Here is a 22,983-nt window from a genome sequence, read left to right as displayed (position 1 = left end):
AATTTGAAGAGGTGAAATAAACTACCAATAAGGTTTCTTGTTTTGTGAAACTTAAAGAAAAAGAATATAATGGATATTTATTTACTGATTGAGTCAGTATTGTTTTCCCAAATCTGTTAACGCATTGAGTTTTTATTCAAGTGAACCTCATTAATTGTATTGTAAACAAAAAAGTGTGTTGAGAACTGAGGCCGTGGTTGATCGACCGAGCGGTCGGGTAAATACGTTAGTGTAATTGCACTATTCACATTGAAACGTCAAGAACAGTGGGCTCTTGTGGACGACCGGCTGACGGGCGCCTGACTAACGCACACCCTTATTCACTATGACTGACGGCACATATTCCTTAGAACATTGATTTCCTTGGTCTATCACGTTTTCAAGACCTTCTTATACAATACTAACAGCAAAGGAAACTACATAACCATACAATATGTTAAGTGGAATAAACATATGTTTATACTTTATGTTCTTGAAATCACGTCGGGTGCTTACGTTTACTTTCCAACAATGCGCTTGCATTTTTCCACGAGAAAGCGGAAACGCGCGTGTCTCAACAATGGCACGGAGCTCGTGCTGAACCACATTCTACGCCTGTACTGTATATTATTCCAAGAAGTACGGATAACTTACTACAAATGACGAAGGGGCTCTTTTTGGGAACGCCGTTTATTGACACAACAACAGAGAATTTTAAACAAACTAATGTACCCGAACAAACTATTACGAACCGTTCAAACTATTCAAGTGGCCGAAATTGGCTCAAATGATGGTAGACATATAAATATAAGATCGGTTGTAAGAGCCCCCGCAGACCACAGACTTTTTATCGGCCGATAGTTTGGTCGGGCTCTTAATCAGTACGCAGATGTAAGCAAGTGCGCACACCATGACGATTTGGTATCGGCCGATAAATAAGTTTGATGGGCTTCCCGATTCCATTCAAACTAAACTGTCGGCAAACTATCGGCCGACCGTATAATCAGTATTGGCTCCCTACCACACGCGCACACATAACGATTTTATAGTCGGCCGACTAAGCCGATAGTTCAGTTCGCTCCGAGCTTTGACAGCGAATGGTCGGTCACGCGTGTTTTATAAAATGGCGTCACCCAATTCTCAGTCACTTATTTCGGAATCTTCGATCGTAACTTTGATCGAGGAAGTCGAAAAAAGCCCTGCCCTTTAATAATCGAGTAATTTGGAATGCACTCTTATACCCCGCGCGGCCAATGATGATCCCTATGACAGTTTGGTAGCGTTTAACATTGTAGTGACGTCCTGTCACAACAAATCCTTTACAGGCCCATAAAAAAATCGAAAAAATCATAATTGTGTACATTTTTTAATAATAAAAATGAACATTAAGAAGTTATTACGTAATGTTCGAAAATAATGGAAAAAAACTCAATGCAAATGTACATGGTACGTGCTGCAAAAGTTACGTCGCCAAGCTGTTATCGAAAAAAAGGGACACATCGATAAACAAAATATCGATAATTTGTAGGAAAAAAATTACAAATGCTTTGAGTAAAAAAAAACACAGCATTTTTATTTAATCAATCTGAATCTGACATGACTGAATTTTAAAAAAACGGTAGGTCTGTGGCCTCCTTTAAATATTTTTCCATAAAGCTGGAAATTATGAATTCTTTAAAATTAAAGAATTCTAAAATTCTTCTCTTTAAATTGTGCAATTTTAATAAAAAATAATATACAGTATAATAAAATATTATAAAGCCGTTGAATGACCTGGCTGAATGACATGACCTTTGCCTAACAGAATTTTATCGAAGTTTCGCATCACCATTACTATTGTCAGTTGAAACGTCATACGGATCATGATTCGCCGCGCGGGGTATAGTGTAAAATTTTCCATTTAATAATATCTATCACTAAAGATATGATGCACCCAATACTCTCGGGCTTTCTTTTTAATTTTCCTTCTCTGGTGTATGAGACCAATAATAACATTTAATGCAATGTTTTGTTAATGTTCATCGTGCGGTGCGACCACTCTTTTCAGCAGTTGATTAGAAACTAGCAAACAGTCGGCAGACTGTTGGGATAGTTTGCGCGCTCATCACCGACTAAACTGTTTAGTTGGCTCGGTGTGCGTACTAGCAGGCCAACCTGACTAAACTATCGGCCGATAAAAAGTCTGTGGTCTGCGGGGGCTCTAACAAGTGGTCTCCAAAATAATCAATACATATTCCGATTGCAGTTAAGTTCTTATTCTCCCTAAACGAAGGGGTACAAAATCTTAGGGTAGCTAATCCAATAACGTATCCCTCTCACAGGGAGTTTTGCTCTTAACATATATTACAATACAATCAAGAGCAACCTTCGTTCAGCATCATACTTTTAAAACGGAATATATATTTTTGTGTCCATTTAAAAAAAGGGCCTACTACATCCAAAACTTAACACGAGTATAATTCGGTTTGTGGTATTTATATTTACTTTCTCTTCGAAACTAAAGAGTCAGCTGTGCATCGTGGAATTCTTGTTTTTGATCAGGTTTCTACATCAAATTCTTTTTAAAAATGAATATATTCCGGAATACCTGCTGTAACTCCCCAATTTTGTTAATTTCAAAAAATATATAATGGCACCAGCTATATGCTCTATTGTTATGTGCAGAGAATAAACTTAATAGCAGGAAACAAGCCCTTTGTGTTTCAACAATGAGCAATAGAATGACAAAAAGTTTTTTAGTATCCAGGCCTGCACAATGCGCCCGCGGGCTGTCTTCGTCCGCCTTCCCACGTACTTCTCTACTGTTACTGGGAGTATCGTAGACCTTGCAGACGTTCATTCATCTTCTGAACCACGAGAATCTCCTCAACCCATACCAAGAAGGTTGGTTTAACTTGAATGCCCAGTAGAATTAAGGAACAAATTGATGAAAAACTGTTGCTTGTCTTGAAGCGTGTTTATTGCTAAATTGCTTTTAGCAGCTGCGAAAGAGTTCTTCAAATGAAAAACATTTTCTATAGTTTTTTCGCTCGGTCTGGCGAAACGGCAATTGTCTAACTTTTCGCGGCTCGCCTGTGGTCAGACTATAAAACTGCAGAGAAGGATTATTGTGAAACTGCGTTTATTACACAGTTTTACCAAACTTCTCCATCACAACCCCTTGTACTTTTAACTCAAATACAGCTTTAATTCTCACCAGTAAAATACAGACCCCCTACCTATTCAAAGTTACCACAAAGTGGGAACAGCATATTGTGTGTAATACTATTGTAACTGAACTTGTAATATGGTAATTGTTCGGTTTTGTGGGTATTGATTTTGTAACAAATCGATCGTTCCTTATGTAATGTAACAGCTGTGTTTGGCACAGTTTTGGCCCAAGCAAGTCGTTGCACCTCGCAGATCTCGTGTGCGACTTTCACAACTTAACTGTTTTGTTATGAAGGCCTTGTCCGCGCATGTACCGTGAACGTTTTATTAATAAACGTTTTTCACTTATTCCCCATATTCAGTTCTTATGTGCTATATTATCACTTATTTAGTTGGTGCAGCGTTGTGTGAAAATATGAAATTTTTGTATCATCGTTATTAATGAGAAACGTTGTCCTCGCGTTACTTTCTACCGGCTCGAGAGCTGCTTTCCACCACTTTTACCACATCAGCGCCGGGTCCCTAACACACGCGTGGTCAATATGCGTTTGCGTATTAGTTCAAGTCTCTAATTTTATATACTAACTGAAACTATTGGTCAAAGCAAATTTTGTTGTGGGTTTATATGAACAAAAGATATTTTCCCAATTATTGAAAAAGTAATTACTTAAAAGCAGACGATATTGAGAGACGAATGCTTGGCTAATTGAGAATTTGACTGTGTTTCCATATCCAATAACAATAATAATTATATTCGAAGTGCATTGCATAAACGTGTAGACAATAAAAACATTGTAGTGGTAGAAAGTACCAAAAGTTACGACCATTAAAGATGGTACGTGCTCGTTGAATTTGAATTAAATAATGAAGGTGCATGCTGGCTCGTAATTGTGGCACGTTTGGGCTTTTGCAAGATTTAAATATTGGTGGTTTATATTCGAAACAGGTATCGATTTGTTTTGCTTTAGTTAAGACTTTAGAGACTATTGCCCAAATACGTTCAGAACTGCAGTACTGATTCAGCTTGTCAACAACTGCCATAATTTAAAAATTAATCCCTCTATTCAAAATAGTAAAGTATTCAAAATATTAAAAATAGTAAAGTAAAATTATATTTGATTACAATATACATGTAGTAGAAATATATTATTAGTGGTAAATCTTATAGGCCTCAATTAAATAAATTTTATTTGTTAGAAATCGTTCATGTTGTGGTAGCCGCATGAATGATTTTACGATCAAACACTCTCCTAGTAAACCTGATTTACCTATTTAACAGAAGTGACAACAATTTCTTCGCTGTGTGCCGAGTATTGTGCAAGTTAATTTATATTTCGTTAGTGAAGATGAAAGTGAAATTGTTGCGTACGCGTATTTTGGAACGTGGCTTGCATTTCTTTATGAGAATGTACCTTCATAAAAAGAAAGCTCTGTATAACTCATGTTTTATGCATAAACCTGCAAATGCCGCATTAAATAAGGCTTATTTATTTATACAGATTATTCACGCTTTATGATTCGCGCTAATAACGCGATTTAGACTATTAAAAATCACATTTTAATAATTTATACGACGGTTTGTTTTTTAACAAGTTGTATGGTTATCAAAAAGTAATAATAAATAAAAGAACGAAGATCTTCTACGACCTACATTGATAACACCGGAAACCGGCTAAAAGAATAAGATAAGGTTACATATTTAGTTAAATAAAATAGACGATGGCCATTTGATAGTTAAGTCTCTATCAAAATTACACATTGGTATTTTCTCAAAGTAAAATGCCGCGTAGGTACTATTTTGGTATCAATTTATATTTATGGATGTCTGAGCGGTTGTCTGGCCCAAGGCGAGTGGTCGGGGGTGCGACATTGAGTCACGCAGGGTGACGCAGGCGGGGTGCGCGCCCCGACACCCTATGACGTCATCAATCGTGACTCACACCTACCGATATAGTACTCAACCTCGCTTTAACCGAACTGAATTTAGACTGCAAATGAAATGTGAAACGTTTTGAAAGGAAGTCGTCAGGTTTTATTGCCATTTCACCCTTCTAAGTTTATTCTTATCATGAATGAAACTGTGTAGTGAACGTTAGCGAGTTTTCGGTTTGAGTTAATTGATCTGATCAAGTACATTGCCTTCAACCATAAACAATTTTTTCACAAAAAAATGTTGGCGTTTTTGCCAGAATGCTTTGCGCGTTGATTTCTTTAGAATTTGTTGATAAGAAACCGCAGTTTATAACGCAAACCAGACAGAAGCATGTGTCACATTTGTTTTAGCTAAACGAACTATGTCATAGACCATTAGGATTCCCAACACATTTACAAATTAGTTTTTAAGAACATAGGCGTGATAATATAACAGTTAGCAAGTAGGTTGACATTCTAAAAGTATTTTATGTGTACTTAGAGGTTTATGAACTCTGTGGATGTAAACGTTCGGCTTAGTGAATGTTGTTAGCAGGCCATGAAGATAAATAGCCCATAACGTATAAGATGTTTTACCCGATTGCGATATAGAGAGAAGGTATATTAAATAGGTACGTTTTATGAATGTCCAGGTGTAAAATGAGGCTGTATGCAGGTACTTACACATCTCTAGAACAAGTTAAACTCCTGGACATATTTAACTATGAGATATGCCCTAGTCATTTAATCCATTGATTTATTAATTTTAAGTAGTGTGGTTTTAGTTATGGATACATGAAATATGTGTCATAGTTACGGCATATTATGACAGATTTGTTTACATCTTAAAAACTTGAATAATACCAAAGTCGAACTCGGAACTGGTATTGGAAAGTGTAAGTATGTATATGGGAGGATCGGTTGGCATTTGGTCGTGTTATGTATATGAATTATGTCACCTGTAAAGTGGATCGTTATGCAAGGCTACTTGAATTACTTATATAAAGTAAGAGCAAAACTTGTGCCGTGGTGACGTGGGCGTACATCAAAAGGGCCACCCGCTGCTTGTGCAATAGGGGTTCAATTTCTGCACCTATACAGTAATTATATTTATGTAATTCATTTTTTTTATGACATGTGCCTTGTTATTGCACAATTTGTGGCTAGTTATGAAATGGATGCAAATAGGAATAAGACTATTATTATTCACAGACTAGGAAAAACGTGTTCGATATAACTTTATATAACTTTACTAATCTTTGTTATGATTACTTTTTCGATGATAATAAGTTGTATAAGGACCTAATTAAGCTATTATGGTCTTGATCGCTTAACTTACAGAAATATTATAATAATAACAAGGCATTTATTGTAAAGAGTTCTGTGGGTTAACCAAATTTAAGGAAAAATAGGTACTCTAAAAACTCGAATGGATGACAAAAACCTACCTACACTCAGTATTGGGATGCAAAAGGGACAGCCATTATCGAGCATACCGTAATGATGTTTTAAATAATGACATCATTTGGTATTTTTTCCTCAAATGTTTCCACAACCAAATGCACGAATTTTCAAAATAATATGTTAGACCTACTCCCGTCCATCCTGAATGGCTTTAAAACTTCTAATCTTGCTTCTCCAGTATGGAAAGTGTACCCATCCCATAGATTCTGCTTAGTAGTACTTAAGTTTAAGACAAACATTCGAGTTTCATATTTGTCCTCTATTAGTTTCGCATTAACAATTAAAAGAATTTCATGTACTAAACGTTCTTACTACGTTTCTTCCAATCACTTCAAAGTTCACAATTGTAACTGTTTTCGGACAATTGGTGTCGAAAACTATACAGCATAATTATTGTTGATTTCATAAACGTCGCGTAATCTTATCTTTTTGTTACGGGCATTGTTGTCTGATTAACAAACGATGAGTAATGAGTGCTAATCAGCAAAGGACAGGGCCAGGGCGTTCCTCCACTATGAGTCATCGACGAACGACCAGTCGATCAAACAAATCTGTTCTGCCGACCCAGACTGTTCCGGCATGACTGTCCGCAGTTCCAATAAATGTTGATGTTCGAGACGTGCCGGAAGTCAACATTGCAAAACGCATGAGAAAAATTACGACCACGACTCCCTGCATCAATAACATACGTGCAGCTATACACAAGCCTTTAGCTCTTCACACGTCTTTCCGACTATAAGATATATGAGATATAATGCAGTATTATACGTGTTACCATTCGTGTTATACGATACACTTGTGGTGTGTGAGTGACATTGGCATTCAGGTGAGACGTTCAGATACCTAGAACGCAAGGTCATTTGCCATACCCGTTAGCAGTTAAATTACATTGTTAACTGACTATTATTCAAAAAAAGCCGGTTTACCAGAGTGACCCACAATCAATTACACTTAGCCCGGTGCCTACTCTCATAAACCTCCATAGCAAATGTTAAGCAATTAAAATTTGAAGACCTGCTAACCTTTGAAGATCGTAAAAATACCTTACATACATTGCGTGCCCATGTATGTTACGGTTAAAAATCGGATTAATCCGTTAGACTTTGTTGATACTGTGTACGCAGCTATGACAATATTTGGTTATCGTCCGAAGAGACGTGCCAATTATCGAGTATTGATGCCGTCTCGAGTCTCGACCCGGCGAGCCGCGCCGTGATGCACGAACGCCGTGACAGGTTCACTGACACTCCCGCACCGACTGCCAAATATGACATACTTTTGCAATGAGACCATGAAATTGTGCGAATAAACTAAGACGTTAAATCCTTTCATCAGACTCCTAATTTGATTCGCCGTTTGAGTTTATAATTCAAGAAAAAATATCAACATCTTATGCATATGGGGATACACAGGCTGGATTCTTTATGCTAATGTTGCATTATGGATGCAAAAATGTAATTTAAAATGAAACACTAACTTGATATATCCTAGGATATTATGGAAAAAAATATAGTGTATAATAGTAGTCACGTATTGATTGTCAAATATGAATTTGAATCGTAGTAATTAGCCAAGGTAGCCGAGAGAACACGTGTCGGTAACCGCGTTGAGTGTGCTCAGCATACTGATGACTGCGATCATGGTCTCAACATTGCGTGTGCGCATTCCTTTGCCACGGCGCCGCCCACCAACCGCCTTTTTGAACCACAGACATGTGAGGTACCATACTTCCATCCAACGCTATTTGTTAAATTGCCACTTCCAATCTGGTTCAAACGTTATGGCACTAGAAATAGGTGACCTGTTTGATATGTCGCATAAATATTCCTAAAGTTTTTAAAGCAGCCTTTTTGTATCAAGATTTGTGTTTATTAGCTTTGGAATCTAGTCTCTGAATTAGCATGTTGATCACAAACACGAGCTCGACCGCTGATGGGTACTTCCTCTAATTAAGTAAATTACTCCTGCGTATAATCCTTAACGTAATTTGTACATGATGCTGAGTATGTTTCGCACTTAAACGTACGTCAAACGTATCACAGTTGGTTGTCACAAATCAGGTTTCCCCACGTCCAGTCGGGCCATTCTCACAGTGGCGTGCGGACTTGTGCGATGTCGCTGCAGCATCAGGGTTAACGAACCAACCCACCACACCACACTACTCTAAGCGTCAACCATTGTATTTTTTTTGCGTCATCCTATTATATACGACATACATACGCAGTTCTTAACTGTAAACCGATATTGGTACTTAATTATTTGATAAAACACACAATCATTTTCACTCAATGGTACCACTCAAGTGACTGCTTCTTTTTGCAAGTCAAGTTCAAGAGTATCAGATACGATATCTTTTTAATTTACTACGTATATTTATTTGTGATCAACTATCATCTATTCATAGTTGACGTTTAATTTAATATCTTTTAAAGGTAAAACGGCAATTACAGAGTTCTTACAACGGTATATTCTTCGTTCTGTATGGTATAGAATGTACGTGTGTTATCATAAGAAACTCCTTTGTCTATTCTCGGGTAAAAGACGCAGACATGTAGTTTGATGCCGTTAGGATAAAGTAACGAGAATAGCAATTTTTCATATGAATTTAGATACTTAATTTCATGAAACTGTGGAGAAAGTAACTTAGTTAATGTACCTACTTACTGGTAATTAACTGTAGTCGAGTAGTTTAATCTAACTATCTGTGCTAGTCCTCTATGTAAAGCGGTAGAAAAACACTATTAGACTCAAATAAGTCCAATGTTTAAATTAAGTCGCGAATTTGAAATCATATGAACAAAAGTGGCTTTATGTACAAATAATAATTAAATTATGAATCAAGTTATTTCATGTGTTCGTACCCAGAAATAACTTCATACATAATCATTAGGAATTTTGTATCATGCCAATTGAACGGATGTGACAAATTGATAAGAAAAAAGAAATATTCATAAATTAGGTCACAATTATTAAAAAAATGGCAACATCTCATATTGGAGTGAAGAGTACGAACCTCATTAATTTATATCCACTTGAATAGTTTGTCTTCCTCGTCTATTATTTCTTTATTGTCCCACTTCGCCTTTATTAATCCCATTCAAACTGGTGACTCTCTCCATACGGGATCGAGATACTTAGCCGCCTCCATTCCAGTGCTTTAGAACTTTTTTGAATATAAACGTTTGCGAGACGGTGTCATGTCTAAAAATATTCTATTCACATTTCATATAATGCGTGCCTACAAAACGTTCATTGCAGTTGAGTAGTGTCGCTACGCATTCAATTAATGCTATTAGACGCCAAATATTATCACGTCCGTTATTTGTTCGAGCGTACAACATCAGACTAATAACATATTTCATTCACGAGTCGTAATGCAATATTAATGTGGTGTGCAGGAATGAGATTTTAATTTGGAGGTGTTTAAAGTGAGAGCGGTGTCGTTGCACTCGTTGCACTTAGCTAAAAGTCAAGGGCGGCTAGGAAGTACAATCGCGTGCGCATCACAGCACGCGATCTCTGGATTCCCGTCCGCCTCATCACCCTCGGTGGGAATCGAAAGGCCTTTAGAAAAACTTGTATCATCAATTACAAAAATTGACCCAGCTCCCACAGACTTTAATGTGTTATAAAATATTAATGGCATAGGTAAATAATGTGTAGCAAACATAATAATGAGAATGAATAACCTTAGTCAAACAACAGCAGTTATCGGTATTACTCGATAGTTTTCCGCTGGGATGGCCGACTATCGCCGGCCGTTTCCTCTGCCTTTATAATCATTAGGTACTCCATTGTTTTGCTGTTCATTACTTTTATAATACAACATTATAAGTAGAAACTGTGACTAAACTATAAACTTACAATACCGTTACTATAAATATTGTTTCTCTTTGTTCACAGGATCAGTATGATAACTTAGCCGCCCATACACATAAAGGAATTGATTTTTTAGACAAATATGGAAACTTCGTAAAGGAGAGGTGTGCTATTGAATTAGAATATGCAGGAAAACTCAGGTAAAATTATCCTTATCAATCCTAAGCTTAAAATTGACAAGATAGATATTTAAACTGACACCGTTAGAAAGTGTAATATGTTCTCCCAAGCCAAAAAGTTGCAATTCTATAAAAAGATCGATGATAAGTGCCTATCTTCCTGATACTATTATTATGAAAGGTTATCTAATCAATAACAATGATAACTGTTGCAATTACGATTATAACGCTAATCTTGTAGCGTGTCTTAACAGATTATAGTGTTAACTATACCTTACTTTTTCTATTGAGAAGCTTGCGTGGGTTAGAATGTAATCGGATTAGTAACTTATAAAGTTAAGCATTGTTTGATTCATTGTTAGCACCTTTTGGAAATTTACTAATATGATCAAGTTTACTTCAGCACTCTTATGTAATTTGGTATTTTTCAGGAGGCTCGTTAAAAACTATCAACCAAAAAGAAAAGAAGAAGATGAATACCAGTGAGTATATTGAATAGGAAATGAATCATTCACATCGTTATTTCCACAAAAATCTTATTTACCTACGAGTGTTAGCTTTTCCTTTGCAAGGACGTTGAATCATCGCTAATCTTGACTTTAAAACATTCACGATAAAAATAATGACAATAATCAAGATAGAAGAATAGAAGCTATATGTGATATTTCATGTTTTCCAAAGGAGGTTTATCGTGAAACTGAATTTGGCACGCCAATCGTACAGCCAAGCATTTTTATGCCTGTTTATTTGGTACCGCTTACTCAGGATTTATGTCGTTTGTAATACTCGTAAACTTGCACAACATATTTTGCACTACAGAAATCCTTTTGGCGAAATCGGCTCAAAGAAATTATGCCGATTATGCGAAATCGGTGATTCATCGATTCCGAAAATTGTATGATAGAATCATGAAATTGATGTGGAACCGGACCTCAGAAAGATTTAGAACAAACTTAAAGAATAGATCTGTTACTTTAATTTATTTGCCTACGTCTGATGACTTTCGGTGGAACTACAAATTACTCATAGCTCCGTAAACCATATTGTGTGTTTACTGCTGGCGAAATTTTTGTTTACACAAATGATTATTTTAGGTATACGGCGTGTAAAGCATTTAAACAATTACTTCAAGAGTTAAACGATTTTGCGGGACAACGAGAAGTAGTCGCGGAAAACCTACAATCAAATGTAGTACGAGAGTTGCATCTACTCGCCAAAGAGCTGCGAGAAGAAAGGAAGGTGAGGACAATAATACGCCTTAATGAGTCAGCCATTAGATCATTTTACTAAAGGAGTCTGTCTTTATTCGTCATTTAATGTACCAAGCAAGTATGCGTTAAAGAAAGTTTCTATAATAAGACTGTCCGTGTTCATACAATAATTTTAGCGAGTGAAACTGCAATAAACGCAGCAGGAAATTTTAATCGTCTCAGTAGAGAATATCGTGAAATAGTCTAGCAAAGAAAACAGCCAGCTACACAAGTCGTGCAGATATTGTGCATTAATAGTGCCTTGTGTTTATTAAGGAAAATATTGCTAACACGTATGACCGCTGGAATATGATAAAAAATCTTCTGTGAATAGCAGAAAAACCACATGTTTGTTTTTATTCAGGATTATCTGAACGGAAATCGTCACGTAGTAGTAGACATAGTTTGCTATGCTCTAATAAATATTGCTTGATGTTATCACTCTTCCGAGGTTTTTATTTGCCAAACTTGAATGCGGTATTATAAACATTGTAGGTCCTCCTAACATCCTAACATTTTTGTTCACTTGCCATACGATGAACGTATTTGTGAGACGCCCCCGCCACGGCATGGCATAGCCGGTACCTTAACGCAGGGATTCTAAAAATAAACATGACTACATCGACTGGCTTATAGCTCAAAATCGAATCTCGGGATTCGAATAACTTTGATCTTGATTGTCTTCCTTTAATTTGGTTGTTGGTAATAAACCAATGTTTTTTAAAATTACAGCAACATTTAAACGAAGGTGCAAAACAAATGGGAGTGTTGAACTCATCGATAGGTTCTTTGGAGCGAGCGCGGAGATCGTACGAGCGAGCGGCCAGGGAATCCGAGCGAGCACTAGAGACCTTCCAAAAGGCAGACGCCGACCTTAATCTGAGGTGATTATCTAATAGACTACTTCACCGATAATGCTGTCTTGACCCAGAAAATATACAGCTGATTAAACAGTGCGTAAACTGTACAGCGAATTGTAAACGCCGTGGTAATCGAATTGTTATGCTGTGTTAATTCAATGTTAACATTGAACTCGACGTTATCAGAATCATTTTCACATTATTTCCTTCTATATTATTTCAAATAATACAAATGTTTTTGATAGCCCGTACAACGCTAGTTGGCATCAAGAAAATATATATGTATTCTTGACCTCATAAACACGGTTGGCATAGGTTCAATACTTAATACAGCACAATAGATGGGATAGACCGTACGGGGTGAACATGCCATAGTGTCTGAAGAATCGTGCCAATTTTTATGGTTATGCTTCATGTTAAATTACATGAAAAAGCGTACATTTCAGAAGGAGCTAAATTAAATAGCATCGTACAATGTTTCCTTTGACACAATTTCGCCAAGATTAAGTATCAGCTCTTTACAAGATACTCTTTTGCGATTTCCATTTTAGCTATTTTTGAAAAATAAGTGGAATATTTAAAGGAAATTCATGGATATACCGTTTGTATGACCATGTCATGGTATCTCTTCTAATCATAATAACATTAAATTGCAGTCGAGCGGAGGTGGAAAAACAGAAAGCCAACATGAAAATCCGGAGTCAGGCGTGCGAAGACGCGAAACAGGAGTACATGGATCAACTACGTAAAACAAATGAAGCGCAAAGGCAGCATTACGAACAGCGACTGCCGCATGTCTTCAAACAGTTACAGGTGAGCTAGATATTAATATTTCGTAGACTTTCTTATCTAGGAATTCCACCACTAGTTGAAGGGGACAAAACAAACATTGGTTACATTGAAATATTGTTTAAATTTCAATGCTACACTAACATTAGTGTTATCACTTTCGAGTTCCCAACAGTGGTTTTACCTTAACTTAATGGATGTTCACAAACACACGGGCCATTACTTTTACTTTGGTTTCGAGTGACAAGTACCGTTGGGACACTATCTGCGGCATTATATCGTGAGCCCGAAAATAATCTTGAACCGCAACTCAAATGACGGCTAACTAATAAATTACGTTGCTAACGATTTACTGTCACGAACCACAATATGTACCATAGTCATAATAAGGTATCCAATCTATTAAAGAATTGGATAAATGATTACTTCTTTCATTTAATATATCTGTCATAATTTGTTACAGTATTTATTTGCATCGATTTATACTAGTGACACACATTTATAATGTTAATTATGATTTATTTATTCGGTTACGAGGTGACCAATATGATTATGAAATGTTTTATGAATTACGACTTGTAACTTTCTTCTGAATGCAAACATGATACATTGTGTAAGTTTTAAGAAATTCTGGAGAATGTTGGGCCCAATAGTGCAACCACTTTGTATGGTGCATTTTGGCGGGGCGCCAACTAGGTCAAATGGCAGAGACATACATAAAACACGTCCACTATTTTAGTATAATTTTATGCGGAAACGTGTTTATTCTTTTAACGTGTAATTTTCATGTTTGCAGGACTTAGACGAGAAGCGGATAAAAAATATTAAGAACTTCATGTTGAGTTCTGTGGACGTGGAAAGAAAGGTGTTTCCGATAATTATGCAGTGCCTTGACGGCATGGAGACGGCGGCAAATAGTATTAATGAAAAAGAGGTAAGATTATCATCATTTTGTAGAAGCACGTCACTGAAGTAATTAAGATCGAATTAGATCATTAATAGCTAACTCTCGTACTAACTCGAGATTTGTATCGAGTTGTGAAAACAGCACGAAGAATCACTAGATCATATCGGAGACATAGTCATTAATATTGCTTTATATAATGCCGTGATTTAGATAATTTTATCTAATACTCGAATAATAACATTCTTCTTCATAACAAGCTCTATATTGTTGTATTGATATTATGATAGCAATTATCCACTTATGCTGTACACGTGTGCTGAATATTGTACGCACTATTTACCGGTCGCGGCCATCTCTCAAGTTTACATAACATTAAAATTAGAGGCACATATTGCTTTGTTTATCAATCTCTGACTAATATTATCTTTAAAACTAGGCGTCGCCATTCCTATGCTGTTTATGTTCCAAAGAAAATAGTTTATTAGCGGCGATATTAAACATTTTATAAGGATCGTTAAACTAAGAAATGGGTTACAGTCATTACTATGAATTTTATGACCTATCGAGATCTTACAGCGAGCTAAAGTGTAGTAGTGACTATAAAAAATAATAAAAAAATATGTAACAACAATTTCTTATTTTACAGGACACAAAATTAGTGATAGACAGGTATAAGTCAGGGTTCGTGCCTCCTGAAGACTTCCAATTCGAGACGGCTTCGGGGGCAGATACCACGGACGCAGCGAACACACACCACCACCCACACAACCATCTGACCGCGGCGCGGGGAACCGTCTCCGGCACGAAGATCAAGAAACGAGTTGGCTTACTATCCATCTTCAGCTCCAACAAGGTGAGATGAACATATGCATACGTGGAAAGATGGGGATATGCTAAAGAGTCAAGTTCGAGAGCACAAGTGCAGCTTGCTCTACAAAGTCAAGTGTGGACTTACAATGAGCCTTGAACAATCACTCAATGCGACCGATGAAAGTTCCTTTGTTTCGTTAAAACACCGACAATAGGTGCGTTTTCCAGCTAGAAAAATAAGCTTCAAGGGAGTTCAGGGTCGGTTCGTATTACTCCAATCTGTGCTTCGCTCGTACTTGTCTCTCTTAACATGAACCCACCTACAGGTGTTAACATTTTCATGTTTGAGGAACCAAAGGACACAATAAAGGTATCTTGTAGTCGGTTTTATTATATTACATGGTCATTGTTTTATGTTTTATGAAGACAGCATTGTTCTACGCGATAATGATAACCTATTTTTACATCTAGTTACTCATCTGCCTTATGGTATAATAATAATATATGGCATATGTGAACGCGGATGCTGACTTCATACGTAGATTGGAGTATTATTATTATTTGATTATATTACAGCTGCTGTATTATCGTATTCAAACATATTGTACGTTCAATTTTATTTTGGCAGAATTTATAAGGTTATGGGGCTGTGTGCTTGAAATTATGTATGGGCTTCATATCAGCTTTTATTCGGTCATGAATTTTTAATATTATCCAAATATTCGCATGGTATGGTTCTATATTATATTTACTTTATTGTACAATACGATTTGATGTTATATCATTTAAACTTTATTACATATTATGTTGTTCATTATTTACACAGCTGGCGTATAGTCATGAAGCGGTTATTGTAATCAAATCACTTGATTGAGTAAAATTAAAAACACGATGACTAAACGCCAGCGGGTCTTATACTATTTATTGTTATGTGTAAGTTGGAGGTACTAATTTATTTTTATCTTTCAATCCCTGTTCGATCCCTACCTAACATGGGTACAAATAACAACCAATTGATATTTTGGCTGGCGGCGTTGGTGCCATGTCATGTGGAAAAAGTAAGTTGCCCCGCGGTGGTGGGGATATAAGTCATTAGCATGAGTCACTGGCTTCTGTTACTGTCGATAAAACAACAAGCGATTATGAATAACACCCTCTTCAACAATGTTTAATACAATACTTATTTTTTTCTTTTTTCCATCTGTACTTAATTTCAAATGTTATTTATAAACTTTATTTCATGACTCAATGTGTCCGATCAAGCTCAAAGTGTGATCGACCAGTACCTGCGTATTTTCCTGTCCATTGTCACGAGACAAAAATGTGTTGTGAATGGACATGACATCATACTGTTTTGAGGAGGAATATATAATGACCTCCCAATTTTTTCAAATTTCGTATAAGTGAATGTGGTCATCAAAGTTATGAAATAAGGTTTTGAATGAAACCTATGTGACACGCTGTATTCTCCTGCAATATATTGTACGTACATTGCGTGGCGCGATGGTACTGGCAGCGGCGGAGTATACTCATGTTAATGTTGTCTGTTTGCCTCCCCCGCCCGCGCCGCTAACGCTTGCCACAGAAGATTGTCGAGGCCTGCAATTCTATCAAGGTCAGTCCTGCGTGACTCGTGAGTCCTGATGCATTCGGTGATGTGTGCCCGAGACTGTTTATTGGTCTAACTTGTACACACGTAACGTCGTTTGTTATAACAACGATAGCGACTTGCATTTGTTTGTGTTTTGATTGATTGTTTGATGTAAACTCATAAGTACTAGATGTGAAGCATGGTCGTTTTCTGTAAGACCTGTCGCAATGCCGTTCACATTCTCATCGTGTAGCTGTGAAATAATGAAAATGCAGAGTAAATTTCTCACCAATATTTTCTTAGATCTTTCTATCAATCGTCAATTCGTCAGCTTGAATGACGATTTATGAATTCAGAACAATACAGTAAATCACCCGCTGTTGTTCGATGTTTGCGTGACGTTTCTCACAAATCTTACTGAATGGCATGATGATTTATTTACGAAACAGTAATGAGTAATGCGATTCTTTCATGATAGGATTTGACCAATAAACTTTCTCTTCGACATACTGTTGGTTGGTTTGTATCGCTTGTTCTAACGTACCATGCCTGCACGGCTTCCATTGTTTTCAGCGCACTTGCATTCTGTTTACATTTGTGTACTTACTGATGTTGTCAATAAGTATTTGTTTAGTGTATATTACCTGTTTTACTATTATGGTATTATATTTACAGCAACGACAATTAATCAAGGTCACTTATAATTAAATAATTGTTATTTACCTTGAATGTCCGACAGTTGGCTTTTATTGACGGTGGGGTGATGTAGTTCTAAATTAACATTTAGAACACAAGTTTTCCGTGGTTTGTGAGAGGCAGTAGATTTGTCGACAGCATGTTTATAATGAAACACGTGTTTAAGGCTAGACATAAAGTAAGGACATTCACAGAGTTTATATGTAGATAATGGTTTCCAAAGTTTTGATACAGGGTGGTATTTTAGTGGAGTTGACAGATTTCGTGGTGTATGGTTGCATATTGCACAGTCATAGATAAGTGTATGAGCAATGAGGTTTTAACCTTTGGTATGCGTTTCAGAATAACATGTCTATGGATGGAAAGGAGGATTATTCAGACTTGCCACCGAACCAGAAGAAAAATAAACTTCAAGCAAAAGTTATGGAGTTGAGTAAGCAGGTCGGTATTGTAATATAAATAATTTGTTATCTTGTAGTTTAATGCTTCTGTTTTCCCTGTGTGAACATAAAGTAGCTCTCGTTAGGAGTTTTTATTTCTAATAGGTACTTTTTATGTGTTTTCCCATACGTCAGTGAGTTTTATTTTCCCTTTTATTAGTATCTAATGAAACATTAGGTACTCACCCACCAAGTTCACTTTGATACTATTTTGTACCTAAACAACATAATATGTGAGACGTTGGATGAAAATACCTATGTTTTATATATTAGTTGATGGCATAATATACCGTCAACTAAAACACGAGAAAACAAAGATATTTATAAATCATAAAAAACTTACATGGACTAGACATGTAGCTTACATACATACTGACAGGTTTAAATTTAATGCTGGTCATAATTTAAATGCAAACAATGTATGCGCATAATCTATTGCGTTTCATGGTGATTAATATGAGACCTTGGTCTTTGTATAAATTATAAAAAGTATTGTTTAACAGTTTTAATATAGTGTGTTTGCGTTATCATCTTTCTACCTCCATTTTCTCATCCTAAGGGAATTACCACACTCAAAAGTGCAATCTCCTCCATATGAAGTTTTATCTAAAACGGTTTAGCTGTATCACTTTAAAAGCATAACTTATAAACCCACATAAGTATTATTCATTTAAATATGAATTAATACATGAGCAGAGGATTATATATTTAACTCACATACACACAGGTCAACGGGTTTTGCTGAGCCGTTAGTAATAGTCGTTTTCCTTTTAGTTTCACAATATATTGAAAGTCAATACCTATACAAAATCATTGCGGTTAGAACGGATGCCTTTCGCGTAATAGTGTGTCTAAGAAGACCTATAGGTATTCAATGAATGCACGGGTCGACCTTTACATTTTATTGCATTCACATATTTAAACTATGCAGATTAGGAATCTTGAGTCCTATTTGGTCAGGCTTGATTTACAGGAAAAGGGTTATTCAAATAGACTTTCCTATTATGAGATCTATCTATACTATAGTACAAGCTGAAGAGTTTGATGTCAAAATAGTCTCTGATTAAGTATATATGAAGACAGATAGATATCTATAGTATAAAGTGAACAGTTTGTTCGGTTAGCTCCGATATAAAACAATCTCTAACAGAAAAACTTAAACATTTGTTGAACACTTGTCTAAAAAAGGTGGCTGCCAAACGGACCTTATTTCAACGTCATAATCTGTCATGTTTTTAGACAACTGTTTAACAGACGTTTACAATTTTTTGTGGTACGACGGTGAATGTTTCACCCGGTTGCTGTAAGAAGTTTCACACGGGAGGCAGCGAAACCGTACATATGCCTTCAATGAGATTTATTACTATGTCATGAATATTTAATAAATTCTGATTAAATTCATAATTGTGTGCACAGGTGGCTCAAGAGCAAGCAGCGATGGAAGGTCTCATGAAAATGAAAGGAGTATACGAAACGAGCCCCGCGCTCGGTGATCCTATGACTGTCGAAGGTAATTTGTACTTGTTTAATCATTATTATTTTAGTTTATAGTTTAATTTTGAAAGTGGGAAATCATCAAATGGATCCATGTGTCATGTGTTTCAATCTTCTACTAACTAGAACCTACCTTTTTCCTTTTGGAGCCCTTCTGCCGGGGCTCTTTCGAACAATACTTAGACGAATTAGGAAGTAACAGGACAGTTTTTGTGCCATAGCTCCGTTTCTGTAAATCGCATGTTAAACAAATGTTATTACAAAATACATATAAATGACTTAGGTTCTCAAATATTTATGATCATATGACTAAACTTAAAAACAGTTTTCCCCTTACCCTTACTTTTACCCAAAAACTCAGTTTTATATTGGTCAAATGAGTCTTCTCACTGTTTTTTTTTTTAATTCTGTGCTTTACATATTTGCCTAGACGTGTCTTTTTGCTCCCTCTTTTTTTTTTGAGTTTGTTTCGGTATTTCGTATATAGTAATTGAAATATGTATCAAAATTAATATACCTCTGCTCCCCAGGTCAACTGAACGAATGCTGCGACAAGCTGAAGAAGCTTCGCGCTCAGTTGAACAAGTTCGAGAAGCTTCTAGCGGAGGCCAACAGTCAGGTGGGGGCGCCACCTCTGCACCCCACCGCCAGGACCAATGGCACCCAGCCGTCTACACAGGCCACTAGGTATGAGATAGCTGTTAAAATAAAGTGTAAATATGAAATAAATGCATTTGTTTATTACTTTCTGATTGTTGCTGTAAATCGATATAGTCTTTGGGCTTTAAAAAATAACAAAAATGTCGGCCAGATATGGCTTAAGCATACTGGAACGACGGAATGGCAAAGGATTTCAATGTATACAAAAGGCGATCAATCAATTCATTCCATTGTTTCAAAGTGATTGAACTGTTGTATTTGATGATCACACAACCTATTCAAATTGCACTCACTCTATTCGAATTTTCTTTTGGTGCAAGTTACAAAATGAATGACAAATGTATACGACGACATTAGTTCAGCTGAGTTGATTACATATTGATATCGTTATACCACGCTTTGCCCCCCTCTTTAGGGTTCCGTACCCAAAGGGTATAAAATGGGACCCTGTTACTAAGACTTCATTGTCAATCTGTTCGTGTTATTCATGCACGAGTCTGACACTTGACCAGTCTTTTCACATTTACCATTAATAAGTACAACACGCTTACAGTATCGGGTCGAACAGCGAGTCTCTATCGCGGTCGGCTTCGGAGTCTTCAGTGAGCACGGGCACGGGCACGGGCGGCGCCGGGGCTCGCGCGGCCGGCGGCTCGCCCGAGTCGGGGCTCGGCGGCGAGCTCGCGCCCGCGCACAGCGACCACGCCAACGGCGACCACGACCACGACCAGGAGCACGAGGATAATGACCATGAGTCGGACTTTGATTATTATTACTGCGAGCCTGATTTGCAGCCCGTTGGGTATTGTAAGGCGTTGTACGCTTTTGAAGGTGAGTTCAAATGTTGATATGCTATGTTTTTTAATCTACGTAAAAATTTTAATGAAACTGTCGTAAACACAACCTCAACTTTCCCTATGTGTTGCTGGATGCTTTTTATTATCTAGCTATAAAACTAAAGTACGCTACATGCATTTATTTATATTAATTCTGACATAGTTTTGCTTTCAATTCCATTGTTTTTACCTGTTTGTCATCCATATACCCACTGTTGCCCTAAAAATGGTGTCCCTAACTACAAACAAAATCACTCTTTCCTTTATCCTCTCCCAAGCCATTTTCCAAATGTTTGGTGTCAGCTTCCTTTCCAACTGGATGCAGCTGAGAACCTATGATTTCAGTTTTAAAATCACCCTTACCCAATATGTATAAAACCAATCTTACTAAGTATTGTTCCTCCCGCAGGTATCGGCAGCGGTTCCACAATGAAGATGGAGTGCGGCGAGCGGCTGCTGGTGCTGGAGACGGACGCGGGCGACGGCTGGACGCGCGTGCGGCGCCAGCTGACGCGCGAGGAGGGCTTCGTGCCCACCACCTATATCGCCACCACGCTTTACGCTGATGCCAATGCGCACTAGCTGGTAACTGTCTTTTGAATCTATAGTAATATTATAAAGAAGATTTTTCCTTTATTTGTTTGCTTAAATCGATTTCAAAAATTATATCATTGAGGTATGCCCGGGTGACAAAGACTGTATTCTATTCGAGTATGGAAAAAAGTAACCCGGAGCCAAGAATGCAAAGAGCATGCAAACTATCTCGTATTTTGCTGATAGTGAAAGAGAAATGGGCTCAATGGGGACAGATCAAAATTAATGGAAATAATGCAGCTGACGTAACTGTGTGCAAAAACAGAAGTTTGTTGCAATGACCGGAGTTAAAAAAACATGTTAGCATCCTCCATCTACTGATTTTGAGATCCGCTAACAATGTTTTGTTGGTTTCTTTCAGATATGACGTACCCCACGCGAACAGTCGTGCCTGTGCCGGCCGGCGCCGCTGCGCTCGCTCGCTCGCACGTGCATACGTTAATGTTTTGTGGCCTATATAGTAACAAGTATTTTTGCTATAATTTATCGTATCGAAAATGTTCGCATTATTTTTTTATCGTGTTCTTTCTATTCCGATTGTTATCCTGGCGTAGGCCACCATTGAACAAAAACGGAAACATTCCATGATCTTATTTATTGTGTATATTGTTGGTTATATAGCATACATATTTTCATGTATGAAGTATACCGTAATAGCGTAATGTTAATTGTAATGTGGTGTAACACATCTAGATCTTCATTGTGCCAGCTGTTTACGTAATAAGTTTATATTTCGTACTTATGATAGTTGTAATCTTGCTTTTATGTTATTTGCCATTGAGTATTTGAAATTATAGCAAAAATAGATAAAGCGTAGGTGTTATGAAATGTGTAAAATATGTAAACTTAGACTTAACTTCAAATGCTATCGACATATTATAATGATTTATGAATAACATGTAATATGGAATCCTGTGTCAACTATCACACGCGATGTATTGTATAATACTTACTTTAATTGAATTTTATATAGGATAATATTATCTAATAAAGCTAGCTAAAAGTCACGATTAGCCGATGTTATTTTCTGAATATACGCTGTTTGCGAGAACGTATATATAGTTCATGTATTTATATTTAGGTGAGATGATGTATGAGAGTGAAGCATACAAGTTTTCTACAAATATAAAATTATGCGACGATTACAACAATCTTTTCATTTATATGTTTGACACATCTTCACATTTTATCGCAGGAAATTCAGTTTGAAATGTTTACAACTTCAATTTTTTTACTGTGTTAGCCAGTTTAATTATTTACTGTTAGGTAGGATGTGTCAAACTATTTCTATACCCTCTTCCCTGTAACAGAGATTTGGTACTATGAAATACATTGCGACAGCATTAAGATTCATACATGCACAAAAATAAGTAGGTTGTTGTAGTAAAAGTCGGATAGAACTACTTCCAAAACACAGCAAATAAATAGAATTGCCTGTTAAAATTTCCAGTGGTAATGAAGGTCCGTCATCCAATTGTGCAAGAGCGGTGGTAAGTTCCTTTCTAATCGGAGCAGCGAGCAACGTGGCCGGTGGCCTTACACCACATGGCCTTA

At 36.8% G+C, this 22,983-nt stretch overlaps 1 protein-coding gene across 5 annotated transcripts in view; it reads left to right on the top strand.

Moving 5' to 3' along the window:
- Positions 1–22,580, top strand: part of LOC110373311 (formin-binding protein 1-like) — a 35,370-nt gene extending 12,790 nt beyond the window's left edge. The window contains exons 2-15 of one of the 5 annotated variants that reach the window (XM_021330664.3): positions 10,408–10,523; positions 10,934–10,984; positions 11,597–11,741; positions 12,485–12,636; positions 13,269–13,425; positions 14,198–14,335; positions 14,955–15,161; positions 16,707–16,733; positions 17,748–17,846; positions 19,262–19,355; positions 19,870–20,026; positions 20,553–20,830; positions 21,245–21,420; positions 21,791–22,580. In XM_021330664.3, coding sequence (XP_021186339.1) covers positions 10,408–10,523; positions 10,934–10,984; positions 11,597–11,741; positions 12,485–12,636; positions 13,269–13,425; positions 14,198–14,335; positions 14,955–15,161; positions 16,707–16,733; positions 17,748–17,846; positions 19,262–19,355; positions 19,870–20,026; positions 20,553–20,830; positions 21,245–21,417 — 1,794 coding nt within the window. In that variant the 3' untranslated portion in view covers positions 21,418–21,420; positions 21,791–22,580. Of the gene's footprint in view, positions 1–10,407; positions 10,524–10,933; positions 10,985–11,596; positions 11,742–12,484; positions 12,637–13,268; positions 13,426–14,197; positions 14,336–14,954; positions 15,162–16,703; positions 16,734–17,747; positions 17,847–19,261; positions 19,356–19,869; positions 20,027–20,552; positions 20,831–21,244; positions 21,421–21,790 lie in introns of all 5 variants that reach the window. The other 4 variants (XM_021330739.3, XM_021330590.3, XM_021330891.3 and 1 more) reach the window with 4 other exon arrangements.
- The last annotated feature ends 403 nt before the right edge of the window (positions 22,581–22,983 follow it).

This window comes from Helicoverpa armigera, chromosome 5, assembly GCF_030705265.1.
Source record: "Helicoverpa armigera isolate CAAS_96S chromosome 5, ASM3070526v1, whole genome shotgun sequence".
Taxonomy (NCBI): Eukaryota; Metazoa; Arthropoda; class Insecta; order Lepidoptera; family Noctuidae; genus Helicoverpa; species Helicoverpa armigera.
The sequence above is the reverse complement of the archived record's forward strand: the minus strand, read 5'-3'. Positions and strand labels throughout refer to the sequence as shown.